The sequence below is a fragment of the Balaenoptera borealis genome (genome assembly GCF_965194805.1).
Source record: "Balaenoptera borealis genome assembly, chromosome: 1".
Taxonomy (NCBI): Eukaryota; Metazoa; Chordata; class Mammalia; order Artiodactyla; family Balaenopteridae; genus Balaenoptera; species Balaenoptera borealis.
Genome location: NC_138860.1, coordinates 25,030,495 through 25,053,984, shown reverse-complemented (window position 1 = coordinate 25,053,984; position 23,490 = coordinate 25,030,495). Strand labels below are relative to the sequence as shown.

Sequence of the window (23,490 nt, the reverse complement as noted above, 5' to 3'; positions counted from 1 at the left end):
CATTAAGTTGAAAAATTTGTTGGCATAAAATTTTTCATTGCATCCTTTTACCTTTTTTGATTTCTCCTAGATTTGTAGTTATAACCTCTCCTTCTTTCTTCATATTATTTCTTTGTGCATTTATTCTTGTTCCCTTGTTTGACCTCACCAGATATTTAGTGAGATCAAAGAACAAGCTTTTGGCTTTGTTGATCTTCATTATTCTCATGTTCCCTTTTCATTAATTTATGTTCTTTATTATCATCATATCATATTGGGGGAAGCGGTTAATGCATTGTTCTCTCTAACTTTTTATGTGGAATTTCACTGAATTTCAACTTTTCTTTAGTTTCAGTATAAGTATTTCAGGCTATAAATTTCCCCCTGTGTATATACAATACCTTTTTACTGCATCCCCAAGTTTTAGTCTTTACTAAACATTTTTATTGTTTTGTGTATTTAAAATTTTTTTGGTTCTAAATATTTTAATACCCTTTATGATTTTTCTCCTTGATCTGTGAGTTATTATGGAATTTAGCCTTATTATCTTTTATTTCTATCTTAATGGTAATATTATTAAAGAACTTGATCTGTATGATATCTGTTCTTTGAAATCTTCTGAGAATTACTGCATGATCTAGACCTTTTCATTTTTAAATATTCAATATATGCTTAAGAAGAATGTGTTTCCCAATGTTGGATGCAAGCTTCTAAATATACATGAAGGTTATTAATTGAGCTTTTCAAATCTTCTTTATAGTCACTATTTTTTTAACTGCTTGGTTTATCTATTAATGATTGAGAAATTGGATTTTCTCATGATGATGTATTCACCAGTTTTTCTGTGAAGTTCTAGCAATTTTTTTTTCTAATATATTTTGAGTCTATCTTATGGAATGCACAAAAATTTAGAGTGGAATTTCTTTCTAGTGAATAGAATTTTATCATTGCTATAATAATGCTTTTTCTATTTAAGTCTAGATTTTGTTTCATAATTTGGTATAACAAACTGCATTTAACTGGTGAACTTATTCCTTTTGTACTTATTTTGATTACTAATCTATATGGACATGTTTCTACCACTTTTTGTTTTCTGTTTGTCATGCATTTTCTATGCTTATCTTTATCTGCTTTCTCACTCTTTCTTTTTTTCTAAATGGAGTATAGTTGATTTACAATGTTGTATTACTTAGTGCTGTACAGCAAAGTGAATCAGTTATACGTATCCCCATATCCACTCTTTTTTAGATTCTTTTCCCATATAGGTCATTAGAGAGCATTGACCAGAGTTCCCTGTGCTATACAGTAGGTCCTTATTAGTTTTCTGTTTTATGTATAGTAGTGTGTGTATGTCAGTCCCAGTCTCCCACTTATCCCTCCCCACTTCCCCGCTGGTAACCATAAGATTGTTTTCTACATCTGTAACTCTGTTTCTGTTTTGTAACTAAGTGCATTTGTACCATTGTTTTAGATTCCACATATAAGCAATATCATATGACATGTCCTTCTCTGTCTGACTTACTCCGCTTAGTATGACAGTCTCTGGGTCCAACCATGTTGCTACAAATGGCATTATTTCATTCTTTTTATGGCTGAGTTTGCTCTTTTTTTTAATTGTGGCAAAATATATATAACATAAAATTTACTACCCTAATCATTTTTATGTTTATAATTGAGTAGTGTAAGGTACATCACATTGTTGTGAAACCAATCTCCAGAATTCTTTTCATCTTGAAAATTTTTTTCTTGATTTTTAATCGACGTTTTTGTTTTCTTGTTCTCATTTTGCTCACTACTCATTCTAGCAGTTTCTAGTAGTATTGAATTTTTTGTATATTTAACAAAGTCTAAATTTAATATCTTTTTTTAAAATTCAATATTGGGTTGGCCAAAATGTGCCTTCGGTTTTTAAGTAAAAATAAAAGAGTTATTTTTCATTTTCACCAAGAACTTAATTGAACAACGTATTGACCCTTTTATCCCACTACCTTCTGCCATTTTTCAGGCAACTTCATAATTCCATCTTCCCAAAACTTTTTATCTTTTTGAGCAAAGAACTGTTCCAGGTGCCTTTTACAGTCTTCCAGGGAACTGAAATTTTTTCCATTAAGAGAATTTTGTGAGGACTGAAATAAATGGAAATCTGAAGGTGCAATGTGTGGTGAATACGGCAGATGAATTAGACTTCGCAGCCAAGCTGTAACAGTTTTTGCCTGGTCATCAAAGAAACATGTGGTCTTGTGTTACCCTGATGGAAGGTTATGCGGTTTCTGTTGACTAATTCCGGATGTTTTTCGTTGAGTGCTGCTTTCAATTGGTCTAATGGGAGCAGTACTTGTTGGAATTAATTGTTTGGTTTTCCGGAAGGAGCTCGTAATAGAGGACTCCCTTCCAATCCCACCATATACACAACATCACCTTCTTTGGATGAAGCCCATTCTTTGGTGTGGTTGGTGGTGGTTCGTGTCACTTGCCCCACGATCTCTTCTTTTCCACATTGTTGTACAGCATCCACTTTTCATCGCTCATCGCAATTTGCTTTAAAAACGGTATGTTTTCATTATGTTTAAGCAGAGAATCGCATGCAGAAATACGGTCAAGAAGGTTTTTTTTGCTTAACTTATGTGGAACCCAAACATCAAAGCAATTCACATAACCAAGCTGGTGCAAATGATTTTCAACGCTTGATTTGGATATTTTGAGTATGTCGGCTATCTCTCATGTGGTATAAGATTGATTGTTCTCAATTAATGTCTCAATTTGATCACTATCAACTTCAACTGTTCTACCTGACTGTGGAACATCGTCCAGCAAGAAATCTCCAGCATGAAACCTCGCAAACCACTTTTGGCACGTTCAATCAATCACAGCACCTTCTCCATACACTGCACAAATCTTTCTTTTGTGTTTCAGTTGAGTTTTTACCTTTCTTGAAATAATAAAGCATAATATGCTGAAAATGTTGCTTTTTTCTTCCATCTTCAGTATTAAAATGGCTACACAAAAATTCACCAGTTCTGGTAAGTTTTTTTTTAACTGTATACTGTTACGACAGGTGTCACAAGAAAATCTAACAAAATTGTTTGGAATGAAGTTAAAGACAACTAAGCGCTACTAGAGCCATCTTACGGGAAAAACCGAATGAACCTTTTGGCCAACCTAGTATCTTAAACTGTTGCTCCCAAACACTTTGAGGACCTTTAACTCTATTGCTTCTTCCCAACTACTGTGCTTTTTTGGACCAATATGTTAGTTATGTCCTTTTTGTTTACTGTACAAATGAGACAATAATACAGTCTTATACACAAGTTTGCTTACATTCATATTTGTGTTTACCAATTTCTTAGCCCTCCACTTCTCTTTCATTAGACCTTCCTTCTAAAATCATTTTTCATTTTCCTGAAATAAATATTTAGAGGTTCCTTTAAGTTCAGATCTGGTTGTGGTAAGCTCTGTCAATTTGTGTTTGTATGAATCTCATTATTTTTTAGCCTCATACTTCAAAAGTAATTTTTCTGTGTGTACAATTTTAATTATTATCTCTTTAAAAATATGTCCTCCTGTTACTATTGTTACTTCTTAGATTTCTGCTCTAATTATCTTATTTTTTCCTTTTTGAGGATGGGGAATAGGTGATTTGTGTTTTTTCCCCTCTGACTTCTTTTTTTTTTAATTTTTATTTAATGTTATATATTTTATTTTTTAGTTTCTGGGTTTGAGTTTCTTCATATTTTTCTTCATAAAGGTAGAGCTTTCTATATTGGTGGATTCATGTTTTTAATGTTAATACTTACGTTTTTTCATTTCTAAATGCTCTATACAATGTTTTGTAAACAGTTTTTCGTAGTCTTTTTGCCTCATCATTTTAAATAGTCTTTTGTCATTTTCCTATTTTTATGATTTCCTTTTATTCAAACATTACATGTATAGCAATCTTATCAGTATCTGATAGTTCTAATATCCAGATACCATTGGGGTTTATTTTTATTGTTTATAATGTTTGCTTGTGGTTGTTTGTCCTTTGGGTGTTTGGGAAATCTATGGTTGTGAGCTCGTATTTGTATGCTCTTAAAAAAAAAAAAAAAAAACATAGATATCATTGAGACTCTTTTCCTCAAAGAAGGTTTGCATTTCCTTTTGCTGGGAGGCAGATGGTTCTACTGACCCAAGTCTACTTCAGCTCCTTCTAAGTTTCTCACTTTAATTAGCTTTTCTCTTTGCTGCTGGCCCAAGAGTTAGTCTCCACATCAAATATAACCCTTGTTTTTATCATTTGTAATCATTTGATATAATTTTTTAAAATCTCACAGATATCCATTAAATTTCACAAAATCTTTGTCTTTACCATTGTATCTTGTATTCCTATAGCTTTATTTATTTATTTATTTATTTATTGAAAGTAAGGTACTGGAAGGTTAAATCAGTTGTTCCTTTGCAGTTAGCATGTTAGCATAAGGAATTGAGAATATGGACAGAGCACCATGCTCCTAGTATCTGTTCAAAAGTAGTTCATTTCTTTTAATTTTGTTCTGAGGTGAATAATTTTGGCTCTTCTTGACTTCATGATAAATACTTTGATGGCCAAATTTGGTCCCTAGGTTGCAGAATTGGTAACTTATATTCTTTTTACAAAACTGTAGGAACTAGTCCAGGCTAGTGAGCGATTAAAAAACCAATCCAAAGAGCTGAAAGACGCACACTGTCAGAGGAAACTGGCCATGCAGGAATTCATGGAGATCAATGAGCGGCTAACAGAACTGCACACCCAAAAACAGAAACTTGCTCGCCATGTCCGAGATAAGGAAGAAGAGGTGGACCTGGTGATGCAAAAAGTTGAAAGCTTAAGGCAAGAACTGCGCAGAACAGAAAGAGCCAAAAAAGAGGTTAGTAGTCAGGCAAATTTGTAGTGCCCATGGGGTAGTGATTAAAGCTGCTTTTTCAGACTAGTGAAATAATATATATTTCATTCTTTAGTTTTTGAAAAGTTTTTTCTTTTTAGTTTGGTAATATGATTTAATATGAATTTCAACATTTGAGTTATCTATCTATTGCAAGGTAAATTCCCCTGGGGAAACATTTTATTGGAGAAACAATTATAACCATGAAATCTGCTTTTTTCATTTTATTTTAAAGCTGGAAGTTCGTACAGAAGCTGTAGCTGCTGAAGCATCTAAAGACAGGAAATTGCGCGAACAGAGCGAGCACTATTCTAAGCAACTGGAAAATGAATTAGAGGGACTGAAGGTATCGTTTGATTTCATATTTATGAAGTTGAATTAATTTTCTCCTCTTTCTGCTTAACAGGACTATGTTATGTTCTCTTTTTGGTGTAGAGTAAAAACTAACTATCCTTCAAACATAGTATTCTTAATTCTCATTCTTATCAATAGGAAGCTGGTGTAGACTTCTTAATCACGCTGTAAGGAAAGGGAAGGCTGTATTTAGTGGGGAGAAGAAATCTTTCAGGAAGGAGTTAAACTATTTATGAAGGGCTGCATACCTTGACAAGACAGATTGGTAATCTCATGGGAGGCATGGTTAGATGTCCAGATCCTCTGTCTTGTTAAGTGACTTAGGAGAGGCTCAGAGGTAGCTTTGCAGATACTTCGGTTAAGTGGGATGAGATGATAATTGGCCTGGGTTTAACCATCTCAGCAGAAGTGCTTAGCAAGGGAAATCTTTGTGCCAGCTCTAGAGTTGGACTATCTGGTTTTAAAGCCTAGCCTCATCAGTTACCAGCTGTGTAATGCTGGACAAAACATTTAATCTCTTTGGACCTTAATTTCTCATTTGTAAAACCCTATCTCATTGGTTTCATGTAAGGAGTACATGTACATGTATGTAAGCTGCCGTATCGTAAGTGGTCAGTAACTATTAGCTATAATAATAATATTATATATGTCAAAGTGAGAGAATTAGGATTAATTGATGTCGTATTTCTATAACACTAAATTACAATCTGAATATGATATCTGCCTTTTCTTGACTCTACCCTTTGCATATCCCGATTCCTCTGCATTGTCTGCCAGCCACCACCTCCACACGCTCCTTGTGTGCCTAGTCTAGTATCTTATTCATCCAGCAAATATAAGAATGAAGTCGAATGTCATCTCAGGAAGTCGAAATATTCCTTATTCTCTGCTGCTATATAATTTTGTTAATAACTTTACAATAGCTCTTATTATAATTATTTATTCACAAAATGTCTCCCCACCTAAACTGTGACTTAGCTTATTGAGAACATAGACTGGTATATTATTTGTTTTGTTTTGATTAATCATGATTGCACAGTCTTGGTTAGCTTTCCAAAATAGAGATGTTTCTTCTATAAATAATCTATGCTTCTAGAGCAGGATTAGTGTATAGAAGTCATTACATTACCGTCTCAAATAACTTTCAGTCAGGGACTACTTTGTTTCCAGCACTATCTTAGGTGATTTTGGTAAACAAAAGAATCACAAAGTGCAAACTGGAGGAAATCTTAGAGGTTATTTGCATTTGAGGAAAGCAAAACTCAGATGAGCTTAGGATTTTATAGTCTTAAATGATAGAGTACAATTTAAACCCAGGTTTTCTAATTCTCAGTACCATTCTGTCCACTAGTTTGATTTTTATTTTCTTCTGTAACAAACACTGCTCATTGAAAACTTGAGTCACATGTGTTTACCTACATATTAGACACTCATAATCTCTTGCATCATTTACAGATTTGGGAAATTTGGGATAATAATAAAACTACCCAATAAATTAGTTAATGCATTTAAAATGCTTAGCCCATGGCCTGGCACAAAGTAAAGGCTCAATAACTGTTAGCTATTATTATTATCGTACTATCATTTCTTTAGGATATTTTCTAAAAGTGGAATTTCTTGATTTAAAGGTACACACATGTAAATTTTGAAACTTATTTTGGCCCCTTTAAAAGGTTGTAGGAATCTTTACTTCATTAAGAATACTCTTCAATAGAATTGAAGAGAAAAAAAGTTCTTGAATATAAGTTAGAAACTTTAATACCCCACTTCCGAAAATGCATAGAACATATAGACAGAAGATAAATAAGCATATAGATGTCTTGATCAACAATATAACCAACTAGAACTAACAGATACATATATAGAACCCTCCACCCAACAACAGCAGAATACATATTCTTCTCAAGTGCAATTGATACATTCTCCAGAATAGACCAGATGTTAGACCACAAAATAAATCTCAATAAATGTAAAAAGATTGAGATCACACAAAGTATCTACTCCAATCACAATGGAATGAAGCTAGAAATCAATAGCATAAGGAAAACTGGAATGCTAAAAAAAATGTGGAAATGAAATAAGACACTCTTAACCGATCAGTGGGTCAATGAAGAAATCACAAGGCAAATTAGAAAATACCTATAGATTAATCAAATGAAAATACTACATGGGATGCAATGGAGGCAGTGCTCAGAGACAAATTTATAGCTGTCAATGCCTATATTAAAAGGGAAGAAAGATCTCAAATCAGTAACCTAACTTTATATCTTACAGAACTAGAAAAAAGGAGCAAAGGAAACAAAGCTAGCAGATGGAAGGAAATAATAAGGATTAGAGCAGTGTTCAATCAAATGAGAACAGAATGATAATAATAAAGGGAATGAAACCAAAGTTGATTCTTTGAGAGATCAACAAAATGGACAAACCTTTAGCTAGACTGACAGAGAGAGGGAGGAAGGGAAGAAACAAATAAGTAACATCAGAAATGAAAGCGGATATTAATACCTATCATCAGAAAGCAAAAGGATTATAAAAGAATACTATAAACAACTCTATACCAACAAAATAAATAATCTAGATGAAATGGACAGATCAAGAAGCACACAAATTACCTAAATGCAAGACAAAATAGAAAGTCTCAACAGACTTACAACAGGCAAAGAGATTGAATGGGTAATAAGAAACCTCCTGACAAAGAAAAGCCCAGGACCGGATGGCTTCACTAGTGAACTGAACCAAACTTTTAAGGAAGAATTAACACCAATTCCTCTTAAACTCTTCCACAGAACACAAGAATAGGGAACACTTCCTAACTCATTCCATAAGGCCAGCATTGCCGTAATACCAAAGCCATATGAATAATATCACAAGAAAAGGAAATTACAGACCAGTATTCCTAACGAATATAGACGTATGAATTCTTAACAAAACACCAGCAAACCAAATCCAAAGCCATATTAAAAGGATTATAAACCATGGCAAAGTGGGGTTTATCCCAGGAATGCAAGGGTGGTTGAATGTAAGAAAATACATCAATGTAATACATCACATTAAAAGAACCAAAGGGAGGGGGGAACCACATGATCATCTTAATTGATACACATAAGTCATTTCACAAAATTCAACATCCTTTCATGATAAAAACTCTCAGAAAACTAGGAACAGAAGGGAATATACTCAACATGATCAAAGGCATTTATGAAAAACCCATAGCTAACATCATACTCAATGGTGAATGACTGAAAATTTTTTCCCTGAGTTTAGGACTGAGACAAGGATGCCCATTTTCACCACTGCAATTAACATTATGCTGGCAGTTCTAGCCAAAGGAATTAGATAAGAAAAGGAAATAGAAGGCATCCAAACTGGAAAAGAAGAAGTAAAACTATCTCTATTTGCAGATCACAGGATCCTATATTTAAACACTCCAAAGAATGCTACCAGTTTCCAATCCAGTATATAAGAACTTCAGAAGTCACCACTTTGTTCTAACAACAAGTAAAAAGCTGAACAAATTGAAAAATCAACAACTCTTCTTAGATCTGTAAGGGAAGTAATATCACAGAACCAACTGCTGTCCTCCAGACTGGAGAGAGTGACAGGCAAATAGAGAGAATCACAACTTATGAGATCAGGAACCCTTGTAGGAAATCAGTACCAGTGTAGGGAGACCTGAACTGTTATTGAAAAATTGCTAGAGGCTCAGTGTGGACAAGTTTGAGAGATAAAAACTCCAGGGGAGCCTCGTCATTGGGGAGCCCTGACAGTTTCATCAGTTTTACATCCTGGAGCTCTACCAGGTTTTCACAGTGAATATCAGAGAAAAATCCCCTTGTACTAACAATAGGAGTAACAATTTTGAATTCTTCAATTTTGATTTTTCAACCAGAATCTAACTTGCTGGGGTTTTATCAGACCTAACTGACTTGAGGGAAGGGAAATATTCAGCCCCAGCCCACTCTAGTCACCCTGTCAAAACAGGTAAGTGGGGGAGAAAAACTGACAAGGTTGTCTTAAGTTCACAGTCCAGAAGCACAGGCTCAGTAACATACTGATATCCAATCTTAGGACTATAGAACGCTTCCCCTCCCCCCACAGCTTGCGACCACATTACTAATAGCTTATTTACAGCAGTTCCTTTTACCCAGTACATCATGTTCACCTGTCAACAAAAAATTACAAGACATACTGAAAGGCAAAAAACACAGAATAGAGCAAACATCGCAACCAGACTCAGGGATGTTGAAATTATCAGGCCAGGAATTGAAAACAACTGTGATTGATATGCTAAGGGCTTTAATGAAAAAGTAGAAAGCATGGAAAAATAAACGGGCAATGTAAGCAGAGAGATGTAAATTCTAAGAAAGAACCAAAAAGAAATGCTAGACATGAAAAATATTGTAACAGAATGAAGAATGCCCTTTATGAGCTTATTAGTACACTGGATACAGCTGAAGAAAGAATCTCTGAGCTTGAGGATATCAAAATAGGACTGCCAAAACTGAAAAGCAAAGAGAAAAAAGTGAAAAAACAGAAAAGAATATCCAAGTATTGTGGAACATTTACAAAAGTTGTACCATACGTATAATGGGAACACTAAAAGGTGAACAGAGAAAGGAACAGAAGAACCGTTTGAAACAATAATGACTGAAAATTTCCCCCAAATTAATGTCAGACACTAAACCACAGATCCAGGAAGCTCAAAGAACACCAAACAGGATAAACACCCAAAAAATTACACCTAGACATGCCATTTTCAAACTATAGATAAAGATAAAAATCCTGAAAGCAGTCAGAGGTAAAAAAATACCTTACCTGTAGAAAACATAAGGTAAGAATTGCATTTGACTTTTCCTCAGACCCATGCAAACAAGAAGAGAGTGGAGTGAAATATTTAAAGTGTTGAGAAAAAAAACCTACCCACCTAGAATTTTGTACTTTGAGAAATTATCTTTCAAAAGTGAAGGAGAAATAAAGACTTTCTGAGACAAAGATTTGAGGGAATTTGTTGCCAGTAAACCTGCCATGCAAGAAATGTTAAAAGAAGTTCTCCAGAGAGAAGGAAAATGATATAGGTCAGAAACTCAGATCTACATAAAGAAAGAAAGAGCATCAGAGAAGGAATACATGAAGGTAAAATAAATAAAAGCTTTTATTTTTCTTATTCTTAATCTAATAGATGAAATGTTCAAAATAATAGCAACAATGTATTCAATTATACTTATATATATGCTTATGTCTGATTACATGTATATATAAATATGCTTATGTATGCTTATGTATAACTGAAATGAATGACAGCAATTATACAAGGGATAGGAGGCAGGAATTAGGATTATTTCATTTTATGGTACTTGCACTATTCATGAAGTGGTAGAGTGTTATTTGAAACTGGACTTGGATTGGTTATAAATGGGTATTGCAAACTGTAGAATGGCCACTTAAAAAAGGAGTCCAACTGATATGCTCAGAATGGGGAGAAAATTGGATCATATAAAATGCTTAATTAAAACCACAAAAGACAGGGACTTCCCTGGCAGTTCTGTGGTTGAGACTCTGCTTCAAATGCAGGGGGCATGGGTTCAATCCCTGGTCAGGGACTGAGATCCCGCATGCCGCACGGCGTGGCCAAAAACAAGGGGAAAAAAACCCCGCAAAAGACAGAAAAGGTATGGAAGGCAAAAATAGATACAAAGAAAGGAGCAATAAATAGAAAGCAGTAGCAAATATAATAGATATTAATCAAAAAACATCAACAGTCATTTAGGATGTCAATGGTCTTAAGTATACCAATTACAAAACAGATTATGTCAGGTTGGATCAAAAAACAGTATGTAACTATATGTTGTCTAAAAAGCCCACTTTAGGTGTAGAGGCACATATAGTTGTTCCTCAGTATCCATGGGGCGTTGGTTCCATGCCCTCTCCGCACCCCATGGATACCAAAATCTGCACATGCTCAATTCCCTTATATAAAATGGTGTAGTACAGTCAGCCCTCCGTATCCATGGATGCAGAATTTGTGGATACAGACGCCAAGTGTCTAGATTAAGAGTACAGGCATACCTTGTTTTATTGTGCTTTGCTGTATTGTACTTTGCAGATATTACAAATTGAAGGTTTGTGGCAACCTGCATCAAGCAAGTCTGTCAGCACCATTTTCCCAATAGCGTTTGTTCACTTCATGATTTTATGTCACATTTTGGTAATTCTCACAGTATTTCAAATTTCTTCATTATTATATTTGTTGTGGTGATCTGTGATTATTGATCTTTGATGTTACTATTGCAAGAAGATTGCAACTCGCTAAAGGCTCAGATGATGGTTAGCATTTTTAGCAATAAAGTATTTTTAAAATTAAGGTGTGTACATTTTTTTAGACATAACGCTATTGCACAGTTAATAAACTGAGTATAGTGTGAATACAACCTTTATATGCACTGGGAAATCAAAAAATTCATGTGACGCACCTTATTGCAATATTCGCCTTTTTGCAGTAGTCTGGAACTGAACCCACAATATCCCCAAGGTATGCCTGTAAGTGGATGGAGAAAGATATCCCATGATAACACTAATCAAAAGAAAGTGGAAGTAGCTATATTCATTTCAGACAGGGTGGAATTTGGAGTAAGGAAAGTTTTTGGAAATAAAGAAGGGCATTGCTGTTCACCAAGAAGATGTAGCATACTTAATGTGTATGCGTGTAACAACATAGCATCAAAATGCATGAGGCAAAAACTGACAGAAGTGCAGAGAAAAAGAGATGAATTCGCTGTCATACTTGGGAACTTCAGCACCCCTTTATCAGAAATGGACAGATCCAGCAGGCAAAAAAATCAGTAAGGACATAGTTGAACTCAACATCCATCATCAATCAAATGGATGTAAGGACATCTATATACTGCTTCACCCAACAACAGCAGAATACACATTCTTCTCAAGCTTACATGGAACATCCACCAAGATAGACCACATTCTGGGCCATAAAACAAACCTTAAGAAATCCTTAACAAATTTAAAAGAACAGGAATCATACATTGTCTGCTCTCAGACCATAGTGGAATTAGACTAGATGTCAGTAACAAAAAGATAGCTGGAAATTCCAAAATACTTGGAATTAAGGCACCACCCTTATAAAAAACACATGAGCCAAAGAAAATGTCTCATGAGAAACTTAAAAATATTTTGAACTAAATGAAAATGAAAACACAAATTGTCAAAATTTGTCAGATACAGTGAAAGCAGTGCTTAGAGGGAAACTTGTGGCATTGAATGCATATATTAGAAAAGAAGAAAGATCTAAGATTAATCATTTTAGCTTCCACCTTAGAATACTAGAAAGAGAAGAGCAAATGAAATCTAAAGTAAACAGAAGAAAAATAATAAAAATTAGAGCAGAAATCCATCCAATTGAAAACAGGAAACCAGTAGAGAAAAATCATTGAAAGCAAAGCTTATTCTTTAAAAAGATCAATGAAATCGATAAGCCTCTATCCAGGCTAATGAAGAAAAAAAGGGGTCCCTTTATCTATTTTTGAAAGAAATCATATTCACAAGTTTTCTAGTATGAAACTGTTCTTACATTCTGGTAATCAGTTGCTCGTATAAATAACTGAATTTCAATACAGCAGTGGATTTCAAATGTTAACTTTTTATTAACAATTTTTACTGTTAAATGTATCAATATATTGAGATGAGTCTGGTTTTATTATTTGGTGTTTTGATCAGGTTTTGTTTCAGGCTTATCTTAATTTTATATAAAGTAGAGTAAAGCTTTCTTTTTTTCTCTGTGCTCATAGAAATAAACTCTTCCTTGAAATCTGAAAAAATTCTCTTGTAACACATCCTTTGTTACTACATAGTAGCTTCTCAGTGCTTTATTTTATTGTTGATTTGAGACAATTTGGTCACTTACATTTTTCCAGTAAAAATGTCTTTCAAACAGATTTTCAAACTTACAAGTTTGAATACCTTATATAAATTTAATAATTCCCTTGGAAACTTGAAAAGAAGGGGAATTACCTATCAATATAGTTTATATTATTTCATATATTTATAATTACCTTCACACTATAATTCTTTTAAAATTTTTCTTCTCTTTTCTGTGGTAAATATTTTTGCACAGAATATGCTTAATCTGTGTTTTGCCTGCTGTACTCTCTGCTATATCTTTAAACCTTTGATTGTAAAATAAAACACAAATACAAAGAAAAGAGAGACAGGATGCTACTAATATCAGAAATGAAAGACAGGACATCAGTATGCAACCCATGTACATGAAAAGGCTAATAAAGGAATACTATGAACAATTAATTCTTTGCCTACAAATTTGATAACCTAGATGAAATGGACCAATTCCTTCAAAGACACAGCTCCCATAACTAACCAAGGAGAAATAAATAATCTGAAACGGCTCTGTCTGTTAAAGAAATTGAATCAATAATTAATAATCTTCCAGAACAGAAAGCACCAGGCCCAGATGTATTCACTGGTGAATTCTACCAGACATTTAAGGAAGAAATCATGACAATTCTCTACAGTTGCTTTCAGAAGATAGAAATAGAGGAAATACTTCTTAACTCATTCTATGATGCAAGAATTATGCTAATACCAAAACCAGACAAAGACGTTACAAGAAAAGAATGCTACAGACCAATGTAGAAAGCCTCATAGACATAGGTGCAGAAGTCCTCAAAAAATATTAACAAATTGAATCCAACAATATATAAAAAGAATCATACACCACAACCAAATGGGATTTCATCCCATGTACACAAGGCTGGTTCAGCATTTGGAAGTCAATTAATGTAATGCATCATTGATGTGATAAAAAGCACATGATTGTATCAGTAGATACAGAAAAAGCATCTGAAAAACTCTAATACTCATTCATGATAAAAACTCAGTAAACTAGGAATAGAGGGGAACTTCCTCAACTTGATAAAGAATACCTATCAAAAAACCTAAAGTAACATCATACTTAATGGCGAGAATCTTGAAGCTTTTTCATTCGGATCAAGAACAAAGCAAGGATTTTTCCTCTCACTACTGCTTTTCAACCTCATGCTGTATGTCTTAGCTAATGCAACAAGACAAGAAAACAAAAAAGAAGTATACAGATGGGGAAAGATGACATAAAATTGTCTTGGTTAGCAGATGATATGATTGTCTATGTAGAGAATCAAAAAAATTAACAAAAAAACTCCTGGAACTAGTAAGGCATTTATAGCAAGGTTGCAGGTACAAGATTAATACACAAAAGTCAGTCACTTTGGTTGGTATGGTCAGTCATACCAGCCATGAATAAGTGGAATTTGAAATTTAAAACTCAGTACTATTAACATTAGCACCCACAAAAATGACATATTGAAGTATAAATATACCAAAATATGCATAAGATCTGTATGGGGGAAACTATAAAACTCTGACGAAAGAAATCAAAGAAGAACTAAGTATATGAAGAGACATTCCATGTTCATGGATAGGAAGACTCCGTACTAGGTATCTTATGTCAGTTCTTCCCATCTTCAACTACAGATTTAATGCAGTACAAGTCAGAATTGCAGCAACTTCTTTTATGGGTATCAACAAACTAAGCCTAAAGTTTATATGGAGAGGCAAAGACCCGAATAGCCAACACAACAGTGAAGGAAAAAAACATAGCTGGAATACTGACTTCAAGACTTATATAAAACTGCAACAATCGAGACAGTATGGTATTGGCAAGAGACTATACAGATAAATCATCTTTGACAAAGCAAAGACAATACAATGGAGCAAAGATGTACTTTTTAACAAATAGTGTTAGAAGAACTAGACATCAATGCAAAAAAATAAGAAAATTGAATCTAGACACAGAACTTACACCCTTCACAAAAATTAACTCAAAATGGATCACAGACCTAGATGTAAAACACAAAACTATTAACACTCCTAGACGATAACGTAGGAGAAACCTAGATAATCTTTGGTATGGTGATGACTTTTTACTTTCAGCACCAAAGGCACAGTCCATGAGATAAAGAATTACTATGCTAGATCTCACTGAAATTGAAATTTTCTGGACTATGAAAGTCACGGCCAAGAATGAAAAGACGAGGCACAGACTGCAGGAAAATGCAGACATATCTGATACAAAACTGTTATCCAAATATTCAAAGAATTCTTAAAACTCAATAAGAAAACAAACAACCGCAGGGTTGCACGATCAACATATAGTAATTAGTTGTGTTCCTTATGTCAGCAATGAGCAATCCACAATGAAATTAAGAAAGCAATTATAGTTACGATAGCATCTAAAAGAATGCCTTGGAATAAAATTAACCAAGAATGTTGTGCACTGAAAATTATAAAACATTGCTGAAAGAAATTAAAGGTTACCTAAAATAAAGAAAAGATATCCCATGTTTATGAATAAGAAGACTTAGTATTGTTCAGATGTAGTTTTACCAAAAGTGATGTACAGGTTCAATTTGATCCCTATTATCAACAGCCCCTTTTGCAGAAATGGAAAATATGAGCCTCAAATTCATGTGGAATTGCCCCAAATAGCCAAAAAGCTTGAAAAAGAAGGCCAAAGTTAGAAGACCCACACTTCCCAATTTCAAAACTTATTAGAAAATCACAGTAATAAAAAGGATATGACACTGGCATAAGAATATAGACCACTGGGAGAGAATTAAGAGTCCAGAAATAAACTCATGTATCTATAGCCACAATTGATTTTTGACATAGGTACACATAAGTACTAAATCTGTTCAGTATGGAAAGAATAGTTCCTTCAACTCATGTGCCAGACAGCTGGATTTCTGCATGCAAACAAATGAATTTGGACCCCTACCTTACACCATATTAAAAAATTAACTCAGAATGGATCAACAACTTACATGTAAGAGCTACAACCATAAAACTCTTAGAAGAAAACATTGGGGTAAATCTTCATGACCTTGGGTTTGGAAGTAGATTCTTAAGTCACAGAAAGCATAAGCAACAAAACAAAAAATGGATAAATTAGACTTCATCTTAATAAAAACTTATTTGTATTGCATCAAAGGACATTTTTAAGAAACTGAAAAGATAACCTAAAGAATGGAAGAAATCATTTGTAAATCAAATATCTGATAAGGGTTTGATATCCAGAATTTATAACGAACTCCTACAACTTAACAGAAAAGATAAACTGCCCAATCAAAAAATGGGCAATCACTTGCATACACATTTCTCCAAAGAAGATATATTAGTAGCCAATAAGCACATGAAAAGATGTTCAGCATCATTAATTATTAGGGAAATGAAGTTAAAACCACAAGATACCACTTCATACCTACTAAGATGGCTAAAATTAAAAACAAAAGCAAAATAAGTGCTCGCAGGAATATGAAAACAATTGGTGATTCCTCAATAAAAGTAAACGTAGAATTACCATATGACTGAGTAATTCAACTCCTAGTTATATACCCAAAAGAATTGTAAGCAGGGACTTCAAACAGACTCTTGTACACCAGTGTTCATTAAAACGTTAGTAAAATGGCCAAAAAGGTATAAACCACCCAAGTGTTCATCAACAGATAAACAAAATGTGGCAAGTACATATCATGGAATATTATTCAACCATAAATGGGGTGAAGTTCTGATACATCCTGCAACATGGATGAATATTGAGAACATTATGCTAAGTGAAAGAAGCTAGACAAAAGGGGACAAATATTATATGATTCTACTTATATGAGATATCTAGAATAGGCAAATTCATTGAGATAGAAAGTGGAATAGAGATTACCAGGGGCAGGGTAGAGGGGGTAATGGGGTGTTTATTCCTTAATGGTTACAGAATTCTCTTTGAGAAGATGAAAAAGTTTTAGAAATTACAGTGTTGATGGTTGCACAACATTGTGAATGTAATACCACTGAATTGTACATTTAAAATGGTTAAAATGGCAATTTTTTGTTATACATGTTTTACCACTTTAAAACAATTAATGTAGTATACCAAAAACTACTGAATTGTTCACTTTAAATGGGTCAATAGTATGGTATGTGAATTATATCTTAGTAAAGCTGTTTTTTTGGTTAATATTTTATTTTTTAAACATTAATACAGCTATCATTTCTTGTCTGGATAAATATGTAATGTTCTGTCTGGTTTTCCTGGGCTTTTTTTCCCCCTAGTTGAAAAAAATTTGTTCTTCATATGGTAGTCAGAATAGTAGTTTTAAAGTCTTTTAGTTTTGTGCTTAAAATCCTTTCATGATACCACTTTGCTTTTCAGAAGAGGCTCAAACTTTGTAACATAGCTTTTACCTTATGAGGTCCTTGCTGTTCGAGATTTTAACTTACTATTTGGGTTTTCCTGCTCATACATCAGGTTTTCTCTAGTATCTAGACTTTTGTACATGTTGCCAGCAATATTCTACGCAGGTCTCAATTTAGATATAACTTGCTGTGGGTATCTTTCCTTCCATGGTGCTTCCTTCCACTGGGCCCTCTCCTCCCTGTTAGATATACCTCCCCTCTCCCCGATTGACTTTACTTGAGAAAGGCTGTTTTTTAAAAAAAAGTACTTTCCAATTGTTGCGATCATATACCACAGGAGTTTTTTTACCCCGTTGTATTAGTTTGCTAGGGCAGTTGTTACAAATACCCACAAACTGGGTGGCTTAAAAAACAGGAATTTATTGTCTCAATTATGGCAGTAGAAATCTGAAATCAAGGTGTTTGCAGAGTTGGCTTCTGATGGTTTGCTGGCAGTGTTTAGCGTTCCTTGGTTTGTAGATGTATCACCCTGATTTCTGCTTTAATCTTCATATGATGTTCTCAATGTGTGCGTGATTCTGTGTCTAAATTTCTTCTATTTATAAGGATACAGTCATATTGGATTAGGGCCTACACTGATGACCTCATTTTAAGTTGATTACCTCTGTGAAGACCCTATTTTTATTTTCATTTTTTTCAGGCTTTTTGAAGTACAAATGACAATTTAAAATTGTATGTATTTAAGATGTAAAACCTGATATTTAGATATATGTATACATCGTGAAATGTTTACCACAATCAAGCTAATTAACGTGTCTATCACCTCAGTTACCTCCTTCCTTCTACCTTCCCCATCTCCCTCCCTACCTCTCTCCCTTCCTTCCTTCCTTCCTTTTTTTTTTGGCTAAGAATACTTAAGATCCACTCTCTTAGCAAATTTCCAGTATGCAGTACAGTATTGTTAACTGTAGTCATCCTGCTTCACATTAGATCTCTAGAATTTATTTATCCTACATATCTGAAATTTGTGCCTTTTGACCAACATTTCCCCATTTCCCCTACCCCCTCAGCCCTTCGCAACCACTGTTCTACTCTCTGCTTCTAAGAGTTTGACTTTTTTAGATTCCACACATAAGTCAGATCATGCAGTATTTAAAGCCTTTAAAGTATTTAAAGTATTTAAAGTTCTAAGTATGGTCACATTCTGAGGTACTGGTGTTTAGTACTTCAACGTATGAATTTTGGAGGGACACAAGTCAACCCTTAACCCTTATGTTTCACTTGAGAGTGTGATATAAGCTTTTTCTCTGTTTCATTATTATGTGATTGTCACAAACATAATTTTAATGATTATAGAAGAATATCCACTTAGCCAGTTTCCTACTGTTAAATACACTTGGCCCTTCATATCCGCAGTTTCCATGTCTGTAGATACAGAGAGCCCATTGTTTGGGGTGGTGTGGGGGAGAAAATTCCAGAAGGCAAAATGCGAACTTGCCATGCCCTGGCAACTTATACATAGCATTTGTAGGTGATTTAAAGTATTTGAGAGTACGTTATATGCAAATACTACTCCATTTTATATATGGGACTTGAGCGACTGTAGATTTTGGTAATGGGGGGTGGACAGACCTGGAACCAATCCCCCCAAGCTGACTGTATTTATTTTTCACTTTTGCAGTATAATAATTACCATGGACCCTTTTATGCACTTCTTTTAGAACAGACACCTGGAAATGAAGTGGTCAGATCATTTTTAAGGCACTTGATACATGCCACAAATTTTTGCAAGTATGAGAGGCATTTCTTGCTTTCTTAGTAGATCATTTATTAATCATATTTTCTCTTTGTGAATGATCTCTTTAAGTCATTTGCCCATTTAATTTTGTAGTCTTAATGTTTTTCTTATCAATTCTTATAAAGTCTTTGCATAGTAAAAATTGTACTGTTTATCTTCTCTGCAACTGTTTTACCAATTTATCATTTGCCCTTTAATTTTGGTCTTGTTTCTTTTTCAAATTATAGATGATTTGTTTTTATTTTCCTCAATAGTTCTTCTATTGCTTCGAAGCTTGGCTTGTCCTTCTTTTTTCAGAGTTTGCTAAATATGTAATTCTGCTTTTTCCTGGATGTTTCTATTGGGTTTAAAGATATTTAGTTCTAATCCATTTGGAGTTTGTTTTGCTAAATGGTATGATGTGAGAATCATTCTTTTCTTTAATTGCTAGCTTGTGGTTTCAATTCCATTAATTAATCACTGCTTTCCTCAGTGATTGACAGTATCTCACATATCGAATTAAATTATTTTGGGGTGGAGATCTATTACACTGATACTTTATTAAAGATTTATCGTAGGGACTTCCCTGGTGGCGCAGTGGTTAAGAATCCACCTGCCAGCGCAGGGAACACGGGTTTGATCCCTGGTCCGGGAAGATCCCACATGCCGTGGAGCAACTAAGCCTGTGCACCACAACTACTGAGCCTGCGCTCTAGAGCTCGTGAGCCATAACTACCGAGCTCACGTGCCACAACTAGTGAAGCCCGTGTGCCTAGAGCCTGTGCTCCACAACAAGAGAAGCCACTGCAATGAGAAGCACGTGCACCACAACAAAGAGTAACCCCTGCTCGCTGCAACTAGAGAAAGCCCGCATGCAGCAACGAAGACCCAAGGCAGCCAAAATTAAATAAATAAAAATAAATAAATTTATAAAAGAAAAAAAGTCCACCTGCCACTGCAGGGGACACGGGTTTGATCCTTGGTCTGGGAAGATCACACATGCCACGGAGCAACTAAGCCCGTGCGCCACGACTACTGAGCCCACGCGCCACAACTACTGAAGCCCACGTGCTGCAACTGCTGAGGCTGTGTGTTGCAACTGCTGAAGCCCACGCGCCTAGAGCCTGTGCTCTGCAACAAGAGAAGCCACCACAATGAGAAGCCTGAGCACCGCAATGAAGAGTAGACCCCACTCCCTGCAACTAGAGAAAGCCCGCGTGCAGCAACAAAGACCCGATGCAGACAAAAAATTTTTTTTTAAAAATTAAAAAAAAATTGATAGTACATGTTAACATCTGAAAAGAACATTACCCTCTCTCCTTCTTTACTCTTTGTGCTTTTTCAGGATTTTCTTTGGTATTTTTACCAGTTTATTTCTGCCTGTGTGCTAGAACATTTGTCTCCATCTCTCACCCAGTATTACCTCCCACATTTAAAATTTTTAAATTAAATTTACAGGGAAGATAATTTAAGAAACATTGAATATATGTACATTCAATCTTCCCTTTCAAGTACTTGGTATTTTTCTATATTGTCTTCTTTAAATCTTTTATAGAGACTTGTAGTTTTTTCATATAATTCAAACAAATTATTCACTGTTGTTATTACTTGTGTGTGTATTAGTTGCTGGTGATTTTTGTTGGATCTATTAAAAACAAATGAAAATTTTTTATTATTAACAATGAAAATTTTTACTATGATTGCTTATTCTACTGTCTAGAAGTACTGTTTGATTTATATTTATCTAATATGCAGTTGTTTTACTCAGCTTTATCAATTCCAACACTTTTCAGTGGATTTATTTGCATTTTCTGAGTGAACAGTTTATTAAGTGGAAATGATCATGATTTTCACCTATTCATGTTTTGTAACTATGTCACATGTTACTTAGAATATCTAAAATCTAATATTAAATAAGAGAGATAATGGAAGACATCCTTTTTGTTGTTATTATTCCTGGATGTATCTGGTGTTTCACTAGAAAGTATTATTTTGTCTGATAGCTTGAAAGAGGTTATTTCTTAAGAGAATTACTGAACTCTTTTTTTTTTTTTTTGTGGGACTTGGGGTAGTATTTTGGAATTGGTATTAGATTTTATCAAATACTTTTGGGCAGGGGTACTTACAGAGATTATCACATGGAGTTAATTTAATTTTTGCACAGTTATTAATGTTTGCTAATATTAAATTACCTTCAATACCTGTAATAAAACTTATTGTTTTGCAGTAGATTGTTCTTTTTTACCTATGGTTTAATTTTGTTTCTCAGCGTTTTATTTGGCTTTTTTACGTTCTTCTCAATTAGTGACATGAGTCTGTAACTTTTTTTGGTGGTATCTTTGTGAGGTTTTGATTTCAAGGTAATTTTTGCTTGAAACTTCTAGTACATCTACTGCTATCCCAACAGACAAACTATACTAAAGTGAATAGCAAACTAAAAGTGTGCTTTAGGTGATTAGAAAAATGAAGAGTAGTATGGTAAGTGGTTAGTGCTGCAGATGTTGATTTAGGCACCATTTTCATGGAGTTGCATAAGAGCAACAACATGACTTGACATGGCTCTTCCCAGTTTCCGCCGAGCTTTGCATGTCAGGCTGACTCAGAAACCACTGGAAAATCTGGGTCCTGCTTATGGTAGGCACTTCATAAGCAGTTTTGAGTAAATGGTTAACATTACAGTGACTATCCCAGAAACATTTCTCAGGCCCACGTTGATGCCTATTTTTTATTTTTTTTTAAATTATAGACCTCAAATGTGAAAAGCTAGCATAGTTTTCTTTGGACTTTAAATCAAGGACTGTTACCAGTTTTCCTGCCCTTAATACTGACTTCAGAAAAGGATACAGTGTCCTCCAGATCTTGATTCCTTGTTGTCACTAAACATAAGCTTATAGGTTCTTTGAGTTTTAAAAGTTTTATTGTGGATCACCTGGGAAAATAGCATGTAACAAAGTAATAGAAAAGTTACTCAGGAAATCTTATAGTCATAACCTCTGTATGCTTCTGTTTACCTGAGCTGCTACCTGGAAGAACCTTTGGACATTACATTTTCCTTTCTCACTGATACCAAGAGTATATTTCAACCTCATTTCTAAAAAGATGTCTTTCAACCAAATTTCCCCTCTTAAAGCCCTACCTAAATGTGAAGAGATGTATCATTTTTTTCTAGAATAGATACAAAGATGTTAGATTAGACCTTTGTCATTTCTCCCCGGACCACTGCAGAAGCCTTCTTCCTCCCTTTTCTTTTTGTGCATTCTAGCTCTAGCACTCCTCCCCCAAGTTAATCTTTTAAAGATACAAATGTATTTATAACCTTTTATTAGTTCCACATCAGAAATAGGATGCAGTTAGATTTTTCCTTCACTCCATACACCAACAATATTATATATAAATTAGATATTTAAATGTAAAACAAATAATTATATAAGTACCAGCAGAAAATACAGATAAATATTTAATCTTGGTGTGAAGAAGACTGTAAAATACAGCAATAAAGGAATACACACTTAGAAAAATATTGGCAAAAAAAAAAAAAAGAAAAATATTGGCAACATATGGCAGGCAAAAGGTTAATAGCCTGAATAAAGAAAGTATTATTTTTATGTAATAATATACAAAAATAATATTCAGTTATATGAACAGTTCTTTATATTGTAGAAAGAGTTATTAGTTAATATTTTATTATTCTTACAGATTAACTAATCTTTTATTATTACTTCTATAGCAAAAACAAATTAGTTACTCACCAGGAGTATGCAGCATAGAACATCAGCAAGAAATAACCAAACTAAAGACTGATTTGGAAAAGAAAAGTATCTTTTATGAAGAAGAATTGTCCAAGAGAGAAGGAATACATGCAAATGAAATTAAAAATCTGAAGAAAGAACTACATGATTCAGAAGGCCAGCAACTTGCTCTCAACAAAGAAATTATGATTTTGAAAGACAAATTGGAAAAAACCAGGAGAGAGAGGTAAGAATCAAGTTATTTACTCCTCTAATAATTATTTATTGAATACCTGTTCGGTGTCCAGGACTGGAGATATATGGCAATAAACATATTCCAGTTCTCAAGAAGACCAAAGTCAAGATTGGTAAACAGAAAATTATATTACAGCATCATAGGAAAGCAAATGGGATAAGTATAGGAACACCCGTAGAAGAGGCACAAAAGATAACTTTAGTGTGTCTAGGTTTTTTGGACAAAATTATTTCTGAGTTAAGACCA

General features: G+C 34.2%; 1 protein-coding gene across 8 annotated transcripts in view; it reads left to right on the top strand.

Moving 5' to 3' along the window:
- The window catches only part of LOC309605007 (serine/threonine-protein kinase MRCK alpha-like), a 120,173-nt gene that overhangs the window by 5,738 nt on the left and 90,945 nt on the right, over nt 1-23,490 (top strand). For all 8 annotated transcript variants that reach the window (XM_082340194.1, XM_082340193.1, XM_082340195.1 and 5 more), the window contains exons 2-4: nt 4,620-4,862; nt 5,113-5,223; nt 22,988-23,235. In XM_082340194.1, coding sequence (XP_082196320.1) covers nt 4,698-4,862; nt 5,113-5,223; nt 22,988-23,235 — 524 coding nt within the window. In that variant the 5' untranslated portion in view covers nt 4,620-4,697. The remainder of the gene's footprint in view (nt 1-4,619; nt 4,863-5,112; nt 5,224-22,987; nt 23,236-23,490) is intronic.